At 39.0% G+C, this 12,304-nt stretch overlaps 1 protein-coding gene across 10 annotated transcripts in view; it reads left to right on the top strand.

Moving 5' to 3' along the window:
- Positions 1-12,304, top strand: part of PARD3 (par-3 family cell polarity regulator) — a 609,688-nt gene that overhangs the window by 406,556 nt on the left and 190,828 nt on the right. Inside the window, exon 21 of one of the 10 annotated variants that reach the window (XM_075587745.1) lies at positions 7,304-7,401. The exons of the other annotated variants lie outside the window; for them this stretch is intronic. Coding sequence (XP_075443860.1) covers positions 7,304-7,361 — 58 coding nt within the window. The 3' untranslated portion in view covers positions 7,362-7,401. Of the gene's footprint in view, positions 1-7,303; positions 7,402-12,304 lie in introns of those variants that run through there. 10 annotated transcript variants of the gene reach the window in all.

Below are 12,304 nucleotides of genomic sequence, written 5' to 3'. Positions count from 1 at the left end.
GTTATTGGGAGTCTGAGCACATAATATAAGATGTTGAATCTTTTCTTTGAGTTCTTATTCTTTATAGCGAAGTAACTAGACTTACTATTTTCATTTCCCATACAAATTCTGAGCCTGTTGCTGCTTTTTCACCCCTTTGCTGCCAGAGAATGTAGCAATGTAATGTGTCGCTGGCCTCTGTGCTGATAAATGACACCATACCGATTTTTAAAACGGCAATTCTTAGGTTTTGTGGGTGAGGGATATAATAGATATAGACATGTGAGATTTGAACAGTTCTGTACAAAGTGCTGCATATTTGAAGAACTCTTGTAGATCCATTTAAAATTCATTACAGCCCACAGTGACTGTATTACTTCAGTACCAATAGAGTTACTAAATCTTTGCACTATATTAACCGCTGTCAGCAACAGGCATGGTTTTAATGATGGCTTTTCATGGTCTTCATTAAAAATGTATTTAAACTGGGTTCTTGCTAGTATGATTTTTAAAATACCTACATCTTTACATCTTTGTAATGTTCCCTTTATTAATAATGGGCTATTCTGAATTTTCTTAATTTCCCTACTTGTGCTTTTCCTTTTTATTGTAGTACATTTAATTAGGTAGATAGTCATAAAGTGTTTCTGATAGAACTGCAACTCGTAGCATCACATTTTTACTTTGACAACACCATGTAACTTGTAACGTTTTATAATAGAGGCGCTGTGTGTAGAAGACGCCACTTATGGGTACAATGCATTCATCGTACTAGTCTTTAACAGTATTTGCATTAACCTTCTCCTCTCTCCGATTGTTATAACACAGCATATATTGTATTAATTACATGTGATATCGGGATGTGTGTAGACATAACTGTAAGCTGTGTTTTTACAACATGGAGAGACCTCCACATCAGTCCCCCTTTAAACACCATCCACCCCACACTATTAACAACAAAAAACCTGTTACGTATCGCACAGGAAACTTCCCAGACGCGAGCCTGGTTTATTCACTCTCCTGTGAATAACAATGCATTATTTACCTTTAACAAAGAAGCAAAAGTAAAATCTTTTGGTATTGCTCAGCAACCATTTGTTCAGCTGCAATGCATTATACACCGGTGTCTATATTCATGGTAATATGTTGCATATACCAGCTCTGTTTTTGTGGGGACTGGAGAACTGTTAGAAAGGAAAATGTAAGCTGCAGCAAACGTCGTTTTAATGCTCCGTAATATGTCGTAAGTAGGTGCTGGAAGTATGATCAGAAGAACCGCCTCTAATCCTCTGGCCAGTAGTATATGAGAAAAGCATCACTTAAAACAGGCAACATTGTACAAATTACAGCATGAAGAATTATAATAATTAAAAAAAAAAATGATAATAGCTTAAAGAAAGTATGCAGTATTTCAGGTATCAAGCTTTTTTCAAGCATTCCTAAAGTGTATTGGGATTATTGCTTCCGTTCCGGGATGAACCCGGTTTCATTTAAAGACAAACTAGTTGCCTCTGAGCGTAGGACAGGACCAGCTACACACTACCACATTGCAGCAATGTGTTGTTCACCACACCAGCACTCACGGGGTTAAATCAAGTCTTCCCTCAGGGCTCTCAGAGAGCCTTCAATTAAGATGAATGTATTACTTGTTACATTTCTCATGGTATACAGAATATATTAGAGGTAGGCCCGAGTTATTTCTGTTGGCCTGGTTTGTGTATTTTGAGTTGTACTGAAGGCTGCGTTAGCATATCATTTCTCACACAGTGCTGCTGCTGAACAATGCAAATCACAAGCTATCCGGGAGCAAATTCCACCGTAATGTTCACAAATTCAAATGTATGCTATCCTGACATTCAGCCGAGGCTCATTGCAGCACAATATATTAATAAACAAAGACCCATTTCATTATAAATCGCAACCGGAAAATACTTTGCATACACCTTAACTGCATAGTATAAAACTGCTGATGCCCTGTTATTTAATAGAAGCCGCAGTCGCCACTAATTGATTACATTAACCCTTTTTTAGTGACGTAACCTTTTGGCAAATTTTTATGCTTGTCTTTGTTTTTTTTTTTATTTAAGATTGCTGTTTTATCGTTTACATGTTAAGGGCAATTATTAAACAGAGAGTGCTTCAAATTAGGAGTGTCCCCCTCACCTCTGCTAATATCTGTATGGACTGCATGAACAGGTGTATGAGTAGACTGACATAGTTATGAGATGCATTAGCGATGCCCTTCTAGTATTTACCGTCATTTAAATGTTTACATACAAGATAATAACAAGGGTGGGGTACTGTCATTTGCTATATTTTACATATTTTATGCCCGTCCGCTGGATTTTTACAACATTGAAGTTGCCCTGTCGGACATTTAGTGTTAAACCCTTTAGTGTAGGTGTTCCTGGTCCTATGGCCTCGCTCCATCCTATGCATTTGTCTTTCAGACCTTATAAAATCCAGTTGAGGGGGGGTTTGTTGGCTTGGGCAATAGAAGTTCCTTGCTTGTTCTGTTCCTAGAGTGCACAGCAGCTTCACTTCACTTTGACTGGCTCCAATATTAGAAGCGAGAGGTGATGCTTTCTGATGACTAATGCAGTCGGAATGGCATCATATCAATTCCTTGACTGGGCTGCAACCGGTGGTTTCCCCTCTTGCGTTTTTATCCTTCACCCAATGTCACAGCCGAAAGTTTGCACGGGTCTGATCCAATTGCACTCTGCAACCAGCATGAAGTGTTTTGGGGAGTGGGGTTTGACTTGAACAGCTTAATGCTTTACACTGGAAGGGTTTCGTTATTCTCGGCCCTGTTTATTAGGCTGTGGGGATCCCCAAACTTGAGCTGCTGCTTTACAGTTTCTCTAATTTATAAGCATCTTTGACGGGTGATCTTTGAATAGCAGCATTATTTGTGCTGTACGTACTGTAATGAGAAGTACGATTCGTACCGGTATAAGTGCAGGATTAAATTGTAAGCCATTATCTTACATTATTATTGATAACATTGCATGATTCATACTTCTTAAATGTTCTCCCCTTTTAGCTCTCTCATTTTGCGAGTTGTAAATGCCCTATAGTCTATATCATCACACAGTCATCACACAGTCAGCACTACACATACATATACAGATATTTATTCACATGGGTAAGTTGGCAGCCTCCATACAAAAATGGTGATTGTTGGTACAGGTATACCCCGGTTTAAGGACACTCACTTTAAGTACACTCGCGAGTAAGTACATAGCGCCCAATATGTAAACGGCAGCTCACGCATGCGCCTGTCAGCACGTCCTGAACAGCAATACCGGCTCCCTATCTGTACCGAAGCTGTGCGCAAGCGGGGAAACTATAGAGCCTGTTACAAATGCGTTATTTACATCAGTTATGCACGTATATGACAATTGCAGTACAGTACATGCATCGATAAGTGGGAAAAGGGTAGTGCTTCACTTTAAGTACATTTTCGCTTTACATACATGCTCCGGTCCCATTGCGTACGTTAATGCGGGGTATGCCTGTATATTGTTATAAATATTTGCAGATACCTACTGTATTGTATATTTCAGGAACATATGGGGGATATTTGTTCACATATGGTCATCTGATGTGATGATGGTGGGTTGTATGTGACACAGCGAAAATGTTTACAGTGTGTGTGTGTGTGTGTGTGTGTGTGTGTGTGTGTGTGTGTGTGTGTGTGTGTGTGTGTGTGTGTGTGTGTGTGTGTGTGTGTCACAGGCTGCTTTTAGGCATGGGTGCAGTTTCCCTGTCGATTAGTTTTGCACTGTTCAGTGATTCTTATGGAGATTTGTTACCCTCATGGCTGTTATTAAATGTGAAGTACCACTGCTTTTTTAATTTGCAGACCTATACTTTCACTCCCTTCATGCAATGGCTCTCTCTTTGTTGTTTTTTTAGAGCGTAAACTAATGTAGAGACCTTTCTAAAATTAGGTCCAAATAAATTTGTCCCAAGAATAAACAGGCCTACAAATTTATTTTTTTAAAGCAAAAAGCACAGAATTATTACTTTTCTTTAACCACTTTGGAGCACATGCGTTAAATGTCACTACGAGTTATTGCTCCCGTTCCGGTGTTATCCCCCATTCCAGTTTCTCCGTATGCCGCACTGTTCTAATACAGTCTTGCACCAGACATTATAGTATAATAAACTGTTTTATTTGTAGGTTGCAAACGCACAACGTTTCGGAATCTCCCTTCCTGAGGTGAAATATTTACATGTAAATGTTGTGCGTTTGCAACCTACAAATAAAACAGTTTATTATGCTATAATGTGCTACAAAGTGTACTTCGTATCTGCTATGCAGGTTTCCTATATACTGTATATATTTGTAAAGACTGCCAATGCAGGACAAGGGAAACACAGCGTATAACACCATATCACCATACAGCAACTTATCTGGTGATCATACCAGTTGGTAGTGTCACTAGTGGAAGGTGTGTGATGAGAGATTATTACTCTTGTTACTTTGGTTACTACTGGATCGTGCCATCACACTTTACTGTCCATATTATACCTTACTATCACATCATACAAGCTACAGGAACTTGGCATGTTTGAATATACGCTGTAGCCCTTTTTAGCTCTAACCGGTATAAATATGCATTGAGTAAACTTACTTAAGCAGCATTGCTTTGACTGCGTGCTTCCCTTAATTCATTAAACTGCAATAGAGCCAATCGTTGAGCCTGCCATTCACCTATGTGAATTTCCGTGCGTGCAATAGTGTCCTGATCGACACTTTCGCAGTTTAATTATCTTAAACCACTGGTCACGAACACTTTCACTGATTAGTTATTATTCTTATTACTATTGTTTATTTATGAACTGCCAACATACTCCGCAGTGTGTTACAATGGGGGACAAAGTGATATAAATTACAGAATGACATAAAATTAAGGAGAAATAAGCGCAAATAGATACAGAAGCTAACGAGGTCCCTGACCGTGAGAGATTACAGTCTAGAGGGAACGAGGGACAATGTTTAAATAAAAGGTAAAGTGGCAGCTCATAGTGTGACCGAGTATTCCTCAGAGTGGAGTTTTGTTCAACCACGCAACTGGTCTGAATAGGATAGGGCGGGTGCATGTTAGGGGTATGCCAGATAAACTTCCATTAATAAGTGACTTTGCAGAGAGCTATTCAATGTCTGAAACAATGGTGGGGAGGAGGGGGGAGGAAAGAGTGACTGTGTGTGGTAGTGAGTAATCTACAACTCAGTGCTGTGCTGTTCTATGCATTGCAGGTGCCTCTGCTATTAAATGGAATGGTGGAATTTACCTGTGGAATCTAAGTGATAATGTAAAATGATGGATTAAAGCTGTAAACGAACATTTAGTAATTTTCTAAACGATCACAGATAGTATACAGAATTCTAACAGACATTTTATTATACACGGCATTCTTATTGGGAATATTAAAGTGACGTTCGTGTGAAAGCTTACTTATTTGATTTGCGCATTAGAATATTGCTACGAGTGCATGAAGAGCATAAATGAGGTCAGATTTCACTTGTATGCGTCTTCATCCAATTATGTTTTATTTACAGTATCTTTACAATCCGTGAACATACTGTAGATTTTAAATGAGGTCTTTTTTTTGAGGATTTATGTTTATTTTTACGTTTTAGCCATTCAACAGGGACTCGATTTTTCATGATTTTAACGAGCATGAAAAGAGTAGACATTTCTTCTCCTAGGAATAAAATAGTTTTGCTATCAGAGAATGCCCTCTTTAAATGGGTTAGCAATCTTCAATAAAACATCGCCTGGGTGTGCTTAGCTGGGAAGTCAGACTGTAAGGACAGGGGAAGTCAGGCTGTAAGGACGGGGAAAGCCCGTTCTGTCGAGGTGAAGGCTTTGCTGCAGCTGCAAGCTTGGTTGCTTGTCCGTTGCAGAGTTGGTGGAATGTCTACTGTACTTTAAACGAATATAGTCCAGAAGTATCAAGTATTTTTTTTATGTTCCGTTTCTCTGCTGTTTTGTTGTTTTTATTGATATCAGATACATATTATGTTCACAGGACAATCTCGCTTTATGGCCATGCTGCTTGTGTTTTGTAGCAGTTGCATTATAGTTGCTTGGCGCCCTTTTTTTATTTGGCGCCCTGAGAGGGTGTATATAGCACGCTCTGTTTACTCCATTTTAACCGAAACGTCGATCTCTGCACAATACATTTATAGATTTTTGTCAAGACTACTGGAGTGCATTACTTTTTATTCCTTGCTTTAAACTAATGACCGTTATATTTAATAGTTTAAAACCAGATTATTATTTTCATTAACAATCGGACGTGTGTGTGTACATAAACAACATTCACAATTAAGTGTTTCATTGATTTAAAATGACATGAGACACATTCATATTTCTTATCCAGAATATCCTTTAGATCAGTGATGGGCAACATGATATATCAATGGCCACAGCTGTGACTCTTCAACCCCTAAAAAAGCTTCACAATCTTTTGACCCCTATAACCCTTCTTATAACTCTTACTGCCCCATATAACATCTCTCTCTGTGCTGACCACTCACCCCTCGCGCCCCCCCCTCCCTGTTTTGATCTCTCTTTCCCCTGTGTTGACCGAGGAGAGCGGAGATTGGGGGCCGCAGGGGAAGGCAAATCATGTTGCAAATCAGTAATATCCCTTGGGATTTTCTCTACCCTCCGCCCTGTCCCTCCCCTATCTCTGTCTTCTCCCCCCACCCCCCATACACACTGTTAATTTGCATAAGTCCTCTCTAATTCTACTGACATATGGCTCACAGACTTGTAAACACCTTACATCCAATACCAACATGATATTATCATATCAGCATTAAAATCAAATACAATGATTACTTGTATCCTTCTTAGAGCAGTATTTTAGTTCATTTAGTAAAGTAAAACAATCATTCTCATTTTCAAAAGTTGAAATGAGATTCACATTTTTGACTGCTTTTAGAAATGCAACTGTACAGTACATGTATTATTCTACGTATATTAATATATTTTAGCTTTATATGACCTGTTTGAGCTACATTTATTTTCTCGATGACTCTTGAGAGTAACCTGTGCAAATTGCTACTCAAAATGGCCCTGTAATAGTTAAGGGGTTAATGTAAATGTGACCCATTGTGGTGTAGTGGGATAGGTTTATTTCAATCAGAGAAAACTTCTGAAATAGCTTAATTGGCTTTTCAGCTGTTTCTTTCATAATTCAACAATTTCACTAATCTCATAAAAATAATTTTACAAGATATTTTGACAGAATTCAAATACACCATGCAGGTTTTATTTAATTCATCTCAATTGCCTTACAGATTCGTCTTCTCCAAAGAGCATTTCAAAATAAGCCTGTTCACTTACAACCACCTGTAAGGCACATCCGACTGGTAATGTCAATATTTTTGTCCAGTCCTGTACCTTCTGACCAAAATAAAAATAAAATGGTTAATTTGAAATGAGGAAGTTCAATTTTTGGAACGTTCTGGTGGTGATTAGTGAGAATGAGGTTATTTTCATTTGAAAAAACATGTGTGCAAGCCATATTCCCAGGCACATTGGATTCTTTGCACATTGTTGTACTTCTGTTCCATAATCCTATACAATGTAGGAAGAAAAACAACTAGAGATCCAAGAATGGTATCCTACCAGGGATGAGCGATGGTGCAGCCCTTTCAGTGCCCTGTTGACGTACACCGTACGCCATGGATTTGCATTCTGGAGGACCTTGGTGATGTACGCTGCAAGTAATCGGAGTTTGTGCGTTTTCTGGAGGGTGTTTGGGACCACAACCAATACAGAAGATCCTCCCCTTTTGTTTACATAATTGGAAGGAGAAAGCAATCATATGAAAAACTCAGGAGATTGATCTCGTAATCGCTAGTGCCAGAGAAGCCTGTGGCCATGGAGGCGGCAGGCCCCATTTTTGGATTTATATATTTTTTTGAAGATTGTGAACTTGAGCGGCACCAGGCTTTTCTTCGCTATTGGGACCCTCTTGTTCCATAGATATTTACCTTTTTTATGTGCCAGTAAAATGAAAAAACATTGGGCAACCCTGGAAATTGTCTTTTGGGGTTGTCGAATAGAAAGCTGCCGCATCACTTTCCGAGTCTTGGATTTCAGCCATATTGATTTCCAAAAAGTGACCAGTAGCGCAATGGCACATAAAAAGGTGGAGATCTCAGGGGACTGATGGTGGTGCCCCATATATTCAAATGGCATGGTTCAGCTCCGATGACAGCCATGTAGAAACATAATTTTAAAAGTAAACAATAGAGTTAGGGGGATTTGCTGCTTTAAACTGTTTGTAGAGTTGCTCATCATCATACAGGTATAATGTATTTATGTAATAGAGACATTATTTGCTCCTGAGGTTCTTGCTGTATCAGTAGATTTTCTCAGATTTATGTAGGTTTCACGGTCTTCTGCTTCTATTGATTTGAATCTTAGAAGCTTCAGTTAATTACAGCAATATGTGGTTTGGTAATGTACTTATTACTATGTATATACATTTTACATATTTATTGTATACATTGAATATCGACCAATGTTCTAATTATCCTGAGAGAATAGGGTATTGAATCGCCATTAATGCCCCCCTTGGAAAAGTTTTAGACTTGTCGGGGCATCGTTTACCAGGTACTACCTTTTTCTAGGGAATTTATTACTACAGCTCAACCCCATTATAGCGCAATCCGCTACAACGTGAATCCGCTTATAACGCGGTTTGCGCGTGGCTCCCATTTTGCCACGCGAGGACTTACCACATCTAGATCTCATTCTGTGGCCCCCAAGGACCGCGTTATAACTGGGTTCAGCTGTATTTTGTTTAAATTGTGTGTTTTTTTTTTTTTTAAATCCTAATGTTACATAGCTGATGTGGTTGGAGAAAGACATGGCCATCAAGTTCAACCTATTTTAAATATCATCGAATGAGATACTCAACCTACTGTATATTTGTATTTAGATTGATCCAGAGGAATAATAATGTAATAGCAATCCGATTTCTCAATGACTTAACACCCTCCCTATGTTTAACCTATTTGGTATTACACACCATATATTTAATTTCTGAAATAAATATGTCTAACCTATTCTTAAACATATCTATTGTATCTGCCGTCGATGTTTTCATCTGTTCTACATTCCACAATTGAACTGCCCTTACTGAAAAGAGCCCTTTCCTTGCTGTTGGTGAAATTTCCTTTCCTCCAATCTCAACGGACAAACCTGTGCCATTTGTACTATCTTTGGGTTGAAAAGTCCTATCAAATGTTTCTTGTATAAACCTTGACTATATTTGTAAATGGTTATTCTATCCCCACTTACATGCCTCTTTTCCAAAGAAAACAAACCTAATTTGGATAGCATTTCCTCATATTATCTATCCCCTTTATTCATATACAGTTGTGTGAAAAAGAAAAGTACACCCTCTTTGAATTCTATGGTTTTACATATCAGGACATAATAACAATCATCTGTTCCTTAGCAGGTCTTAAAATTCGGTGAATACAACCTCAGATGAACAACAACACATGACATATATTACACCGTGTCATGATTTATTTAACCAAATAAAGCCACACCTTATGATTCAATAGCTTGTAGAACCAGCTTCAGCAGCAATAACTTGAAGTAATTGTTTTCTGTATGACTATCAGTCGCTCACATCGTTGTGTAGGAATTTTGGCCCACTCTTCTTTACAACGTTGCTTCAGTTCTTTGAGGTTTGTGGGCATTTGTTTATGCGCAGCTCTCTTAAGGTCCAGCCACAGCATTTTAAACGGGTTGAGGTCTGGACTTTGACTGGGCCATTGCAACACCTTGATTATTTTCTTTTTCAGCCATTCTGTTGTAGATTTGCTTGTGTGCTTGTGATCATTGTCCTGTTGCACGACCCAATTTCGGCCAAGCTTTAGCTGTCGGACAGATGGCCTCACATTTGAATCTAGAATACTTTGGTATACAGAGGAGTTCATGGTCGACTCAATGACTGCAAGGTTCCCAGGTCCTGTGGCTGCAAAACAAGCCAAAATCATCACCCCTCCACCACCGTGCTTGATAGTTGGTATGAGGTGTTTGTGCTGATATGCTGTGTTTGGTTTTCGTCAAACGTGGCGCTGTGCATTATGGCCAAACATCTCCACTTTGGTCTCGTCTGTCCAAAGGACATTGTTCCAGAAGTCTTGTGGTTTGTTCAGATGCAACTTTGAAAACCTAAGCCGTGCTGCCATGTTCTTTTTAGAGAGAAGAGGCTTTCTCCTGGCAACCCTTCCAAACAAACCATAGTTGTTTAGTCTTTTTCTAATTGTACTGTCATGAACTTTAATATTTAACATGTTAACTGAGGCCTGTTGAGTCTGAGATGTAACTCTTGTTTTTTTTTTGCAATTTCTCTGAGCATTGCACGGTCTGACCTTGGGATGAATTTGCTGGGACGTCCACTCCTGGGAAGATTGGCAACTGTCTTGAATGTTTTCCACTTTTGAAAAATCTTTTTCACTGTAGAATGATGGACTTTAAATTGTTTTGAAATGGCCTTATAACCCTTCCCAGATTGATGGACAGCAACACTTGCTTCTCTAAGATAATTGCTGATGTCTTTCCTCCTTAGCATTGTGTTAACACACACCTGAATGCTCTAGACCAGCAAACTGCTAAAACTTTGGCTTTTATAGAGGTGGTCACACTTGTTGATGATCAATTAATCAAGGGCATTTGATTAGCAGCACCTGTGTGCTACTTAGCATCTTTATTCCTTTGGAAGCAGTAAGGGTGTACTTAGTTTTTCACACATACAGTAGCTTCGCCATTTTGGCTTTGGGAGAAGGAGTGGCTCAGTGAGTAAAGACACTGACTGGCACGAGTTTGAAGCAGGGGAGCCTGGTTCAATTCCTGGTATCGGCTCCTTGTGACCTTGGGCAAGTCACTTTATCTCCCTGTGCCTCAGGCACCAAAAAACATAGATTGTAAGCTCCACGGGGCAGGGACCTGTGCCTGCAAAATGTCTCTGTAAAGCGCTACGTAAAACTAGCAGCGCTATACAAGAACATGCTATTATTATTATTATTATTATTTTTGTAAAATCATGACACGTTGTAATATGCCATGTGTTGTTGTTCATCTGAGGTTGTATTTACCTAATTTTAAGACCTGCTAAGGAACAGGTGATTGTTATGTCCTGATATGTAAAACCATAGAATTCAAAAAGGGTGTACTTTCTTTTTCACACAACTGTATAGTGGCTCTTCTCTGCACACTTGTCTATTTTTTTTTTTATTCAGCGTTGCCCAAAACTGTACTCTGTATTCAAGGTGTAGTGATATATACTGTACAGTGTCCGAAGATGTGATCTTCCATCCATCCCCCATTTTATTCATAAGTATCCTATTAACCTTTGAGGCTACTACCTGACACTGGGCACTATTGCTAAGCCTGCTGTCTACAAGAGCTTCTAAATCCTACTCCAGCAAGGATTGACATATTGTCCCATTTTGTTTGTATGTACCCTGTTTATTCTTGCTTTCCAGATGCATATCCTTACATTTATCTGTATTAAACCTCATGTGACATTTGGCTGCACCAAGCTTTCATTCTATAAAAGTTCTTCTCTAGAAAAATTACACCCTGCTTGGTTGCATAGTTTAGTGTTGTCATCTTGGCTCTTAATGCTAACCTCGCGGTCATTTATGAACCAGTTAGAAAGCACTGGCCCAGTACAGACACTTGTGGTGTTTCACCTACAACTTTAGCCAAACCTGAACAGGTTCCATTTCTGACAACTTTGTTGTCTATCTTTTAAGCAGTTTTCAAACCATGTGCAAATATTTTCACTCAGACCAACTTTGTTTATTTTTTACACTAAACTTGTGTCGCTGCATGAAAATCCTTTGCAAAATCTACAGTATGTGGACCACATCAATTGCATTGCATTTGTCTAAATTCCTACTTACCACCTCAAAGAAACTAATAAGGTTAGTTTGGCACGGCCTATCCCTCTCTAATCCATGCTGACTATTACTAATATTTTTGTTATCCACAAGGTATTTTTGAATAGTATCCATTAATAAACCTTCAAGTAGCTACCCCACTATTGACATAAGGCATCTGTAGTTCTCTGGTTGTGATCTAGCACCCTTTTTAATTATAGGCACCACATCTCCTTTACGCCAATCATGCGGTACTGTGCCTGTGGAAATGGAATCCTTGAATATTAAATATAACTATCTGGTTATGACTGAACTTAGCTCCATAAGGGCCCTTGGGTGGACACCATCAGTCCCAGGTGCTTTATCTACCATAATCTATTCAAGCCA

This window comes from Ascaphus truei, chromosome 2 (genome assembly GCF_040206685.1).
Source record: "Ascaphus truei isolate aAscTru1 chromosome 2, aAscTru1.hap1, whole genome shotgun sequence".
In the NCBI taxonomy this organism is placed as follows: domain Eukaryota; kingdom Metazoa; phylum Chordata; class Amphibia; order Anura; family Ascaphidae; genus Ascaphus; species Ascaphus truei.
The sequence above is the reverse complement of the archived record's forward strand: the minus strand, read 5'-3'. Positions and strand labels throughout refer to the sequence as shown.